Source organism: Myotis lucifugus, unplaced genomic scaffold (genome assembly GCF_000147115.1).
Source record: "Myotis lucifugus unplaced genomic scaffold, Myoluc2.0 scaffold_35, whole genome shotgun sequence".
Lineage (NCBI taxonomy): Eukaryota > Metazoa > Chordata > Mammalia > Chiroptera > Vespertilionidae > Myotis > Myotis lucifugus.
The window spans coordinates 8,565,419-8,579,452 of NW_005871083.1; the positions used below are offsets into that span (position 1 = coordinate 8,565,419).

At 40.8% G+C, this 14,034-nt stretch overlaps 1 protein-coding gene across 1 annotated transcript; it reads left to right on the plus strand.

Annotated features, from left to right (window-relative positions):
• Positions 1-315: 315 nt before the first annotated feature.
• DPEP2NB (DPEP2 neighbor) lies at positions 316-1,946 on the plus strand. Its single transcript, XM_014454363.1, has 2 exons — positions 316-382; positions 1,483-1,946. Exons 1-2 carry the CDS (start codon positions 316-318, stop codon positions 1,944-1,946), a joined length of 531 nt encoding a protein of 176 aa, XP_014309849.1.
• The last annotated feature ends 12,088 nt before the right edge of the window (positions 1,947-14,034 follow it).

Below are 14,034 nucleotides of genomic sequence, written 5' to 3' on the forward strand. Positions count from 1 at the left end.
TGCTAATCTCAGAATGGAGTTTCTCTTGCCTTCCTAAGGTCCAGGGCTGTGCCAGTCCACAAGTATGCTCCCCAGGGAGTGGCTACTTGATTAAGGCATGAGAGGAGAGGGCCAGGTGTAAGGGCACAGGAAGGGCACAGCCCACTCTCCTCAAAACCTCGAGAGCCTAAGCCACAGATTCCGTACGTGACCTCACGAGTAGTGATGACATCACGGTTTCCATGGCAGAGTAACTGCAGAAATGTGGTGTTCCAGGAGAACCTTCCCTACCAGTTCTCTACCAGATACCAATCTGTGTAGTTGCCTGACAAAGAGATGATTGACCGGATCTTGTACATGCAGTGTGACTTGTCCTCTGTCCCTTTGGAGTGCAGCACAGCAGGTAGGCCTAGGCTGGGCATCTAGGACGTTTGGTGTACACGTAACCTCACCTGGTAGTCACATGATCCTTTTGGGCTTGTCTATCACATCTAAGAACTGCCCTAGCTATATGTAATACCAGTAGCCTGGGTCCCCCCTCAGAGACCCACAGAGTTCCCGCTCACTGCTGAGGACAAGTGCAATGTCATTCCTGGGCAAATGTTCAGAAAGATTCTCATCTTTCTTGTTGTAACCTTCCCCTTTGGGCTACAAGATACTTCCATTCAGCCCCATTACTGGTTGGTTTCTTAGCAAAAGTCAGGTGCATTTTTGTGTGCAAATGATCAGTGGAGAATTTGAGAAAGAACTGTTGAGCAGTGCTCATGAGCCTCTCTTTCAAACTCAGTCACCTTCACTGTACTGTCATGTAGACATCCACATGGGTCCCTCAGACACATCCCAAGCTGAGCTGCTGAGTACTAAGAGAAAGGGTGGGCCCAACCACGGGAAGAACAAAAGAGCTAAGGGGAGTGATGAAGAAAGGAGGGCTAGAGGAAATGGTATCCCAGAAGGTTGGGTTGATATGAGCCTAGACTTGGTACCCAGAATCTGGCTCTCAACCTCCTGGTCACTCTGCCTCAGTATCTGGCCTTTTTCTGATCTAGATAAAAGTACCAGAGGACTGGAGTTCAGTGTGGTTGAAAAAGCAGTATGAATCGAGCCTGAGAGGAGTTGCCAAGGTGGGAGGGGGTTCTGAAACCAGTTTATATTAAATTATTTTTTCCCACACTTGGAAGGCATTTCCTTAAAGCCTCAGAAGTGATGGTCTGTAAGAAATCTTTTATATGTTGTGGGAAAGATGGAGGAGATCCTGAATGCAATTATTTTTTGGATTCTGTTTTCTCTGGGAATGGGGAAGATTTTCTGGTCTCCTGCTGCTTTCCTAGACCCCACAGAATTGCTTTTGCAGCAACACCCCTTCTCTAGGGGTCTCATAGTAGTGATGGGTTAAGGCTGTGTTTGGGATGCCAAGCAAATTAGAAGGCTTCAGCAAGAACCTGGGAGAGACTTGAGAGAGGGGATGTCCTGGTAGGAAAGAGTATAGCACAAGTGACTGATCAGTTCTAATTTTCTTTCCAGCAACAGTGACTCCTACACCTGGTCACTACCATGTCCCCTACCGAAGGCAGGGAGAAACCCGAGTGGGCTGGCATGGGGAGACATACTGCTTGGTTGCTGGCTACCGGTCCTATGGGGATGCTCCTTTGGCCCCCCCAGCAAAGGTGAAGGCAGAGAAGTCAGTCCCCAGAGGAGCACATAAGAGACATTATCCTGTGAAATGGTCAAACAAAGACCTCGGTTGCTCCAGCCCCAAAATTCCAAGACTGGAGGATGGTGGCAAGAGGTTGACCCCACAGAAGCTGACCCCAACAAAGGTGGAGGCAGAGAAGCCAGTCCCCAGACGAGCACTCAAGCGACGTCACCCTGTGGAAGTGTTGGATGAAGACCTTGGTTGCTCCAGCCCCAAAATTCAACGACTGGAGCATGGTGGCTGGAGGCTGACCCCACAGAAGCTTGCTGCCTGAGGCACTCTGCAGAGAGGACAAGCATTTAATGGCCTAAGGCAGCTAATGCCTCTTCCTTCAGTGACCCCCACTGGTGATTACAACCTGAGCCATTCTGTCTGTGCCTTCTTCAGCCAGGAGCCTCCTTCTAAACAGACAAGGACAAGGAACCTTAGAAACTGAGGTTTCAAATGGGAGTCTGCTTTGAGCATCCCAGGGCTAAAGCTGCCTGGCAGAAAACCTGATGGTCCTCTGCTCAGCCCTCTAGAGTCCTTTCTTGGGCAGAAGAAAAGTCTGCACTCTGTGAGCCCAGTAGGATCCAGGAGCAGAGAGGATGCAGAGTGGCCTCAGCAAGGCCCCACCCTGTCTACCAGATGGGCTTCTGCCCCGAGTCATTGTCAGCGGCCATCAACACAACAGAGGCTTCTTGAAACTGAAAGAAGCAGTCTGCGGTCCCCGAGGGAGCCCTGGGACTGGGGTCTCAGGAGCCGAATAGGGAGACTCAGGAAGTCCTGCTCCCTGGAAAGTGTCTAGCAGCAACCCTTATCCCCCAGGGCTCACCTGCTTTTTTATTCCCAGCTTATCTGTCCTCAGTGGGGTCCCTTACTGATCAATAAAATAAGTTTCTGTAAAAGCCATGGTTTGACTTGAAATCCAGTTGTCCAATGTGAGGCCCCAAACCTCCCTGTTCGCTTGAAATACATTCCCATGTGGGATACCTGATCCTGTAAGACCTACTGCCTCCAAAAAGGACCCTTAGGTGCAGCTTCTACGGGCTCCTGCAATAACACCCGTGCAAATTGGGGCAAGTCTCAGGCTGAAACTATGAGTACTTCCGAGAGAGAGAGAGAGAGAGAGAGAGAGAGAGAGAGAGAGAGAAGGCAGGACTGAGAAAATGCTGTTTTTATCTATACTCAACAAATATTTATTAAGCACCTGTGCTCGTCGCTTGGGATATTTTGGTGACTGAGATGACTCAAGTCCCTCCCCTGAAAGCATCCACAAAAGGAAGAGACAAACAAGTCAGTAATATAATTTCAAATAATGATAACTGATATAAAGAAAAGTAAAATAGAATAAGAGGCTAGAGTGATAAGGGGGTGCTAAATAACACAAGGTGGTCAATGGAGGCTTCTTGGAGGAGGTGAATTTTCAGTGGAAATGTGAGTGACGGGTCCTGTGAGGAGCTGGAGGAAGAGTATTCCTGGAGGACGATATGGCGAATGCAGACCCTGAGGTAGGAATGGCCACCTGTTCTAGGACCAGCAGAGCGGCCAGTGTGGCCAGTAGGAAAGGGAAAAGAATGAAGATGTGATGGGAGAAGTGGGTATGGGCCAGACTATACAGTGAGCCTTGTCAACCATGGTGAGGAGTGTGGATCTTAAGTGTGATGGGAGTCATGGGTAGGCTTAGAACAGGGTAGTAAAGTGATGTGATGGTGATGGAAAGATCACTCTTACTGCTGTTAAGGGGACCGTTAAGGGGACCGTTGGTCCTGGGGAATGGGGGAAAGGGGTATCAGCAGACAAGAAAGAGCACAGGCTTTGGAGCAGTGTCCCAGGCCCACCTGCCTCAGCAGCTCAGAGCAAAAGGGGGCACTGTCAGCTGCTTGGGGCGCTCCAGCAGGGCTGAAATCACCATCATGTGGACAAACAACACACTTGTCCTCAGGAGCCACGGCATCAAGACTGTTACTGCTCTTCCCCCAACTCATACCTTCAAGGCCAGGGCAGGTCCTGATCATTTAAGAAATTTCCCTAACCTGCGTTAGAGGAAGGAGGCACATGCACTGGGGCTCCCAAAAAGTTCCCACTGGGTATCTCAGTCAACTCACAAAAGACCGCTAATACCTCTTCCTGCAGTGACCACCCCCACTGCCCAGCACTGGGGATTAGACCCTTAGTGTCTGTCTCTGAAACTTGCTATGACCGAGGGTGACTCCATAGCCACTGGCAAAGTGAGATGGGTTGGCCATTCCCAAAAATGAGGCAAACAGATTCAGATGCATCTAGGGACCTGAGGAAAATTGAGAGATTCCAAGCACCCACACCAGTCCTACTGAATACATTTTTAGGGTGGGGTCTGGACATGTGCACTTTTAAAAGCTACCAATTTATAGGAAATACAAACCAGTTTATAGGGACAGAGAAACAAGTGAAAGGACACCATGGGATGCAATCAGCAAATACCAAAAAAAAAACCACCAAACTAAAGGACAAAGGATGTGATTTTTTATTTTCACAAATAAATTGCAGGAAGAACTTTTCATCAAGATGGCAGAGTAGGTAAATGCTGCGCTCACTTCCTCCCAGTACTACCACTAAACTACAGAACAAACCACTCCCCCACTTGAGAACAGCCTGAAGACTAGCTGAACAGAAGTCCTATATCATTAAGGATATTCAGGAGCAGTCACATTGATACTGATAGGAAGGTTGGAGATACAGATACGGAGGGAGCAGGCCCCATACTCACATGTGGCAGTTAAGAAGTGGGGGTGAGGGGATATCTGGGCTATAGAGGTCCCCTCTCCAGCAGTGAGGGGTCCCAGCCCCACTCAAAGCTCCTTAGCCTAGGGTCCCTGTATGTGGAAGAGAAATCCCCATAACTGCTGGCTGTGAAAACTGGCAGGGATTGTGACTGAGTGAAAGTCTCAGGTTCCCCTCAATGGGCCAGTGCATGAATTTACTCACTGACAAACTCACTTGCTCTGAGCTCCAGCACTGGGGCAAGAGCTTGAAAAACAGGGAAGAACTGCATTGTCTGGCTTCAGAGCAAGGGCTAGAGGAGCAGCTTTCTCCCAGACAGAAGTGTGGGCTGAAGCCATTGTTGTTGATCCTCCCCGCAACCCAGCTTGCATACCTATCAATAATTCCTTTAAATATAAACGGTTTAAATGCTCCAATCAAAAGACTAATTTCCATCAATACACAAACGAATAAAGAAGAGATGGTACATGTATACAATGGAATATTACTCAGCCATAAAAAGAAATGAAATCTTGCCATTTGCGACAACATGGTTGGATAGACCTAGAGCAGTGATGGCGAACCTAACTTAACTCTGGTGCCATGTCACATATAGAAATTTTTTGATATCTGCAACCATAGTAAAACAAAGATGTATATTTTTGATATTTATTTTATATATTTAAATGCCATTTAACAAAGAAAAATCAACCAAAAAAATGAGTTCGCGTGTCACCTCTGACACGCCTGTCATAGGTTCGCCATCACTGACCTAGAGGGTAGGTATTATGCTAAGTGACATAAGTCAGAGAAAGCCAAGTACCATATAATTCATTTATATGTGGAATCTAAAACACAAAATAAATGAACAAACAAAACAGAAATAAACTCATAGATACAGAGAACTAATAGATTGCCAGGTGGGAGGGGAGTTGAGAAGGTGGGCTAAAAAGTGAAAGGGATTAAGAAGTACTAACTGCCAGTTATAAAAATAGTCATAGGGATGTACAGTATAGCTTAGGGAATATAGTCAATATTATTATAATAACTATGTATGTTGTCAGATGGTATTAGACTTATCGGGATGATCACTTCATAAGGTATATAAATATCTAATCACTATGTTGTACACCTGAAACTAGTATAATATGGTATGTCAACTGTAATTGAAGAATAAATTTAAAATAATAGTAATGTAAAAATAAACTTTTCCTCAAAATTACACTCTCAAAGTGAGGATCATATTGGCTATTTCCACAATCCAAAGATAAATGTTTTAAAAGGACATAGAGTTTGAAAAATAATACAAAATAATACAGTTGATAATAAGGCATGTGCTTGTAATTTATATAATGGAGTGTCAAACAGTAAAAGAACACAGGATTTATAGTCAAATCTGAATCCGTATCAAGTTGGGCCATTTAACAAAGATCACAACTCCCTTGTCAACTACCAAACTCCAAAAATAATAGTAACTACCTTGCTGGCTGCACATATGCACTAATCTTGTTGGTTACATATATGCATTAGAAATAATTAATTAAAACTCCCAGTCTACCATCTTGTGATTGTTGGTTGATTTAATACATGGTAGTTACTATTACTACTTTTAAGGTGATAACTGGTCATGTACCAGGGTAGTGTCTGAGAATGTCTCCCCATCCAGGACTGAAAATTAATGATATTTTGCCCGGTTTTATGACATTTTTATTAACTATTTAAAGAAATATTGGACAAAAGAAAGATTGGACATGTCACATGATGGCTCTGGAGGGTAAAATGAGGAACACTGTTGACACACTACCAATCTGATTTTAATTTCACAAAAGGAAAAGTTCACATTTGCCTAAGGGTGAAGTAAGTGATTCCAGAACTCGAGAGTTTTTAATAGATGGTATGGGACCAGATGATGTAAACCTTAGGGTATTTCCCTTCCTGAGATTCTGATTCTATGCTTTGCACTTCGCTGGCAGCTCGTCATGGAGACGGTGGAGGCAGAGAGTGTAGTGTATGGGCAAGAGAGATATAAGACAATGCTTCTAAATCAAAAGATTATAGTCTCAGAGAAAATCTGAACAGCAATTAAATATAGTTGGCTATTAGCTACCATACTGGATAACACAGCTTTCATGTGTTTGGATCTAATTAAATCCCACAGTCCCATATAAATCCTAATCTTTTACAGATTTTTGTTTACACTTTCTTCAGCAGTTTTATCCCTTTAAATGGGATTTACGAAAAGCAGCTCAACCATTTGGTTTTTGAAATCCCTCCATGTTAGTCTAGACTTTATGAACACTTATTTCACAACACTTACCACCATAAAAGCAAAATTATGGTTTATTTCCTGTCTTGAGATACAGATTTACCTGCACATTTTTAGCTTGACTCTCACATTTTTAAGAACTCACGTCCGCTTTGCTGATTCTTCCCAGAAGACACTTGTGTTTTAATAGAAAATATGAACTGCACGAATGAGATTGGAATGCTCATTGTTCTTCATAATGAATTTCATTCCCATAAAGCTTATTCATGCTCTGGTCTGCTAAGTAAAGACAAGGCAAGGCTATCATCTTTGCCTAACCCCACACAGTGCCAGATCAGGGCATCATATAGAGGCTCAAGTAACTAGCTACTAAGAAACGGTAAATCACTGGTTAATTATAATAACTTGTTAACTTAAAAGTTCTCTACTTGAAGTAGCCAACTGAATGGGACATGAATACAATATAATCAATAAATTGGAAGAAAAAATTAGGACCTCTAATTCAAGGAAGCAAGTATAACTAATTATGTTTTATCATAAAAATTGTTCCTTAACTTCTCTGAAGTCAGAATGAAAGTCTCAATTTTAAAACTGAGAAACTACAAAAATGAGACTTTTATCCTGGTACTAAATTTTAATGGAAATGCTCACATAGGACCTAAATATATTAGAAAAGGAGGAACATGCCTAACAATATCTTCAATAACAGATTCATAATAACCATTTAAACTTTTTAAAATTATGTTTCTTTCATTTTTGCATCTATTCACTTATTTTTATTTTAGTTCTAGCAGTAGTCTTGCTTTGTCAATTTCAGAAAACCCAGTCAGGCATTCCTAAGGAGAGCCTGTTTCACAGTGAACATCAGAATACATACAGACTAGATAAAATGCATTGATTATGTAGGCTACCTACAAAGAGGGAAAATCCTGTTTGCATTTGTGTTTACCCTTATGCCAGAATCATTACAATTTTCACACAAAAAATTTTTAGTAGGGATAGGAATTAAAGAATAAAGCAGTGGCTTTTAATGACGTAGGCAATGTGATTATAACTTATAGTGAATGTAATGTAACCCAACCATCAATAAAAATAAAGACCCCCATGATCAGAAAGAGGAGATGGAAAACTACTATGATAATTTTAGTTCCCCATTTAAAATATCTACTAGCCTTTCATTAATGATAAAATAAATTCCAAATTCAGTATATACCGCCCCCCCAAAAAGCCTCATTCTATCGTACTTCCAAGTACATAAACCTTGCTACAGTAGACTTTATATCACTGTTACATACACTGAGATCACATTGATCTCTGTTAAGAAATTATATGGTTTTGTGTTTATTTGCTTAATGTCTGACTCCCATTAGGTGGTAATGGCTAGGTCTATTTTTACTCATCTTAGTAGCCACACTACCTAGCATCCAATAGATACCTAATATAAATTGTTTTAAATGAATGAATTAATAAATCTTGTGCATCCATCTTTTGATTTTCTGTATTATTTTTCATGTTATAAAAGCTCAATAATCAGCCTGGACAGTGTGGCTCAGTGGTTAAGCATTGCCCTATGACAGTGGTTCTCAACCTTCCTAATGCCTCGACCCTTTAATACAGTTCCTTATGTTGTGGTGACCCCCAACCATAAAATTATTTTCCTTGCTACTTCATAACTGTAATTTTGCTACTGTTATGAATCTTAATGTAAATATCTGATATGCAGGATGTATTTTCATTGTTACAAATTGAACATAATTGACCCCCAAAGGGGTCGCGACCCACAGGTTGAGAACCACTGCCCTATGAACCAGGAAGTTAGGGTTCAATTCCCAGTCAGGGTACATGCTGGGGTTGCCTGCTGGCTCTATCCCAGTGGGGGGTGTGCAGGAAGCAGCTGATCAATGGTTCTCTCTTATCATTGATGTTTCTCTCTCACCCTCTTCCCTTCTTCTCTAAAATCAATAAAATATATATTAAAAATAATTTTTTAGAAAGCTCAATAATCTTTAGTCACCCTCTTCCCTTCCTCTCTAAAATCAATAAAATATATATTAAAAATAATTTTTTAGAAAGCTCAATAATCTTTAGTTGCACATTTCTCAAACTGTTCTGAACACTGTTGTCAAATAAGTTTTCCCAAAACACAGCTGTATCAGTCACAATTCAACTCACATAGTTTCCATGGTTCTTCATTATCCAGAGTCGAGACCAGCCTTTCTCAATCAGGGTTCCCAGAGAGCATTAAACCCAAATTCCCTGAGCACCCATTGTATGTAATGAATTAAATTTTTTTCTGTGCATCTAGATAGGTAATAACTATGTAATAACTTTGGGAGGGTTGAGAAAATAATTACTCAATTTATTTTATGTAAAGCTTAATTCTCTTGTGGAACCCTAGATGAGAAAGACTAATTCCAGAAAAACAATATGGACCTGCCTTAATTTTCTGGTCTATTCTCCTACAACTCCTCTTCACATTCCCTTGGTGTTATTCAAATTGGACTCCAAGCAGTAACCATCAGGCATTTATCTTCACTTAACATTCCCACTTCCTTGTATGTCTATTATGCATCGCTTTAGATGAAATCTTACCCAGTATTTAAGATTAATAAAAAATACCCCATGAAGATTTATTTTACTGCCTCGGTATATTTTTAAATTTTTTTTAGTTTAGTTTCCTGGATAATGTTGCGCTTACTGCATTTAACTTAGCATGACAGATATTTTGTGGTGTGTTTTTGGTTTTTTTTACCTTTACTATGAGTTCCTTGAAAGCTGAACTTTTGCCCACAGAAAAAAGGAGCATTTGTCTTTTGCAGAGTAGATGCTAGGTTCAGAGGGCAGACCATCTTGCTGCTGAGGGAAAAGATCAAAGCAGAAGTATAGAATAATGGAAAAATATCGGAGAAAGTGCAAGTGTCCTCTGATTCAAAATGTCAGCTTTCCACCACTGCCTGACATGAAGAACCAGGGCTCATAAAGAGCAGCATGCGCACGCGCGCAGACACACACACACACACACACACACACACACACACACACAATTTCAATTTCCTGCATTTAATTGCTAACTTTCATGAATAATACACATCTCATGTCTGCAAAGTTGACTGTGATACTATTTTACTATGTCTTCTTGGCATATTCTCATTTATGATATTTAATACATTAATGTTGGAATGTGCTGAATGGCTCCCTGATGATTATTTTTTAAAGGTGAATATGCAATTTTAAGTACTTAAAGAATGAGAATGCAAATTAAATGCTAATACTACATTACAGTCAATGTTTTATTATAAAATTCTGCTGTTAGCTTAGAGGTTGTTTCTTAACCATATTTAGAAAAGCATCTATTATTTGGAAATCAACTCAATGCAAAGCTGTCTACTTTTAAACCTGAGCCTAACAGAAATCATAATATTCAGGAAAATTTGAAAAGTGTGTTTTAAGAGCTCATTCTGAAAATTAACTCTGTTGGTGCAGGTTATTCCAGTAGGAAGTAGGCTGTTGGTCTTCATTTTGCCTGGAGTATATACCTACCTATAAAACTGATAAACTGGAGGCCACAATGTAATTTCTGCCATTTAATTCTTTTCATTTAAAGTTAAAACAAATATTAATTAGCAAAAATATAGAGATAGGTATATAAGTGTGTGATCATAATTTAACATTACAACAGTTAACAACACTAAAATAATTAAAAATATATTCCCTAAATCTAAAAAAGTGTTATAAATGAATGAATAAAACATAAACTATATAGCACAATATGTCAAAGGAAATATAGAAACAAAAATTACAGATTTTATAAAATTTAAAAGCAGAATAAGTGTTATTTCACAGTAAATGGAAATAAGATAAATTCCCTATTAAACCTCTGGCTGAGAAATAGATGATACAAAAAGTTACTTTGCCACCCAGGCAGCTTAATACTGACATCGTTTTTAACAGAAACACCTTAAAGTTGTATCAAGAACAACTCAGATTAGCCCCCAACAGAACAATAAACCCTATTTGCAAAGAAAAATTATACTAGAAAATGGGTAAACTTTCAAGACATTCTCTATGTGAAGGTCCCAAGGCTGCAGTACAGACCACCTAGTTTTTAAAAACAGCCCAGAAAACAAGCTGCCACATGCAGGGGGAAAAAATGTAGTATAACAATATCTTGTCGTGTGCAACATTACTAAAATCCTAGCTCTTGAGAAAGCTGGAAAACTAGAAAATAGATTATAGAAACAAGTTAGAAACAGAGAATACTCTTTGTACAAAGAGTAAGAAGCAACGTGGTTCAAATACTAAGTTGAACTACTTATATGACTTGGAAAGATTTAACTTTCCAATCTTTAGTCATTTCACTGTAAATATAATAAAAACCATTTTTATTACCTTATCAACCTGCATCTCTTTAAAATGTTACACTTTCTAAGCCAGTTGGCATAAGACACACACACACACACACACACACACACACACACAGCAGGGTGGAAGTAGTGAGTGAAGGTCTGTTGCTCACTTGGTTTTTTTGTGTGTTTTCTTTCGAAGAATGAAAGATTTTTTAAAAATCCATCTACACATATATATCTGGGAAAATGGGACTAATGATACATAACTTACAGAGTTGTGCAGATCAAATGGGATTACAACATAAGACACTTAGCCTTGTTCCTTGCACACTTAGTAAACAATAAACGGTGCTCATTACTATCACCATTGGCTCCTAATGCTATGGACAGCCATGGAAAATGCTGAGGGGAAGGCCTGAGGTGTGCAAAAGAACAGTGGAGTGTTGTCATTTGCACATTTGACTTAATGCAAACTCAATTGTAGTTGCTTGAGGAAAAGAAGAAAACCAAGAGCAACTACGGGCAATCCACTCTCCATTCCTCTCCATGAACATATGCAACAGTGCAAGTGGGGCCCCAGCAACAGGGCCTGCTGTTTCTTCAGTCAACCCATCTGCCGCCAATATTGTGAGTATCTCAGCAGCATGATTCTTAAACATACATAATTTTCCTACTGCAAGGTGCCAAGACACAAGCCAAAACTTCATCTGATATTTCATTGAAGAAATAATGATTGGATCAATGCTGCAGGAAAAGCTGTCTAACTTCGTTGGCCTTTTTGAGGTTATCCACATCTGTATATTGTACATTTTGAGTGTTCTGTGGGAATTTTCAAGAGGAATGTTTTACCTTACTCAAGTTCCACCTTATAAAAAAACCTTTAGAAGCTTCCTCTGTGTAGGATGTAACTCCACTTTATAAATATGGAAGGGAAAAACACTCACAGGGGAAAAACAAGAAATATTTTTAATGATCCCACTAAATCTGGGGTTTGCAACAAAACTTAAATCCAATCTAGAAACATAAACACTGAAGATGGTTTGATCGAAGTGAGCCAGATGAAAGCTTACCTAATTAATTGTTACAACATATTTTAAGAGAATGGAGCAAAGGTGTTGCAGGCATCAAAAGCACGCTTAATCCCTAGCCAGAGGGGTGATGTAGGGAGGAATCTTGAGAAATGCAAACATCAACCCATGGACCAGAGAGATGACTAAAGACTCAGGAGGCAGAAAAGAACCTAGGAGGCAGAGGTGGTTATTTGGTTACTTTGCAGACAAATGCCTCTTGTGTGTGTAGGGAGGGAGGTGAGGAGGAAGTGGGTGTGGCACAGACATATGCACATAAGAGAAACAGCAATGAAAGTGGGGATAGTAGGGAGACTTGAATACTAGAAGCTGCTGCCAGATGATATAGCATTTAACATTAAGGGCTCTGCTCCCAGCGATGGCAATCTGGGCTATATGGTTTCCTGATGCAAGAAAGGAATCATAAACACTTCTTTGGCTGGGCTCTCACTGGTCTTGGGGGGGGTGAGGGGGTTCACTAGATAATTATCGAAGACATTCAGGGTTCATCAGTGTTGTGACTATTAAATTAACATTTGTTAAGTAGAGCCTTGGGATATCAGATGGTGAGCCAGATGGTTCAGCAAACCACCACAGGGAATTAAAATAGAGGAGTTTACTCCTCACAGGTCCTGGAAGAAGTACAAGGCAGGTCTTCAGGGCCCACAAGGAGAGGTCAAGGTAGGATGTAGGCAAAGAGCACATAAGACCTGAGGCAATGCCCGCTTCGGGTCCACTTAGTGGAATGCTTTGGAGTTCCCAGGCTAAGGCCACATTGGGCAATTCAAACAAAAAAAGCACTGGTTTGGTAAGCTTGTCAGGGGGTGACTGGGGGTGTCTTATCTAAGGGGAGCACAAAGGGAAAGCCCTGGAAGCAGGGGAAAATGCTTATCTCAAGGGGGAGTCATATCGGAGCTTACATTTGCATGTGACTCTGTGGCTGTTATCTAGGGCATGTGTTGTGGGTGAGGGGGAATTAGTGTAAGTTCAAGACTCCTTACAGGTTGCTTGGCCACACAAAACATATGTCAAGGCAGCGATATTATATAGTTTAGCTAAGTAAACTCTCAATATTCAGGAAAGACTAATCTGTCAAGAATGGAAAAGTAGGAAACCAAATTAATACAATCCTTCTTCCCGCTCCACACCCCCCCCCGCCCGCCCCCATCATCTAGTTTAAAAGTTTCCCTTGCTCTCAGTGACAGGCATGATGTTTAGAGCAGTGTTCTAGATAGGTGGTCATGAGCGACTGTGTACCCTGGATGCCTGAGATGTTCCTCTAAGGCAGTGGTTCTCAACCTTCCTAATGCCGCTACCCTTTAATACAGTTCCTCATGTTGTGGTGACCCCCCAACCATAAAATTATTTTCGTTGCTACTTCATCACTGGAATTTTGCTACTGTTATGAATCGTAATGTAAATATCTGATATGCAGGATGTATTTTCATTGTTACAAATTGAACATTAAAGCATAGTGATTAATCACAAAAACAATATGTAATTATATATGTGTTTTCTGATGGTCTTAGGCGACCCCTGTGAAAGGGTCGTTCGACCCCCAAAGGGGTCTTGACCCACAGATTGAGAACCGCTGCTCTAAGGGAATCTGTGATGATTACCAGACCTGAGCTATACTGTTAAATACAGACTTAATCTCTTCCTGGAATATCCCTCTGTCTGATCATTGCTGTTGCTCTGTTGGGGGTGGAGTGGGGAAAAGGTGGGTGTGAGGCCCTATGACTGACACTCTATTTACAGGCATTTGCTCTGAGGATGAGGAACTGGGCACAGAAATGCAGATTTCTGATGAACCTCCATTGGTTCTACTTCAACAAAGGTTTCAGGCTTAAAGCAAGAAAGAAACAGTTACAAAATCAATTTAGTGATACCAGCTGTATCTTCATAAAAAGGGTTAACTCTGTGTATTGTGGATGCAACATTTTAGTCACCCATCTTTGTAAG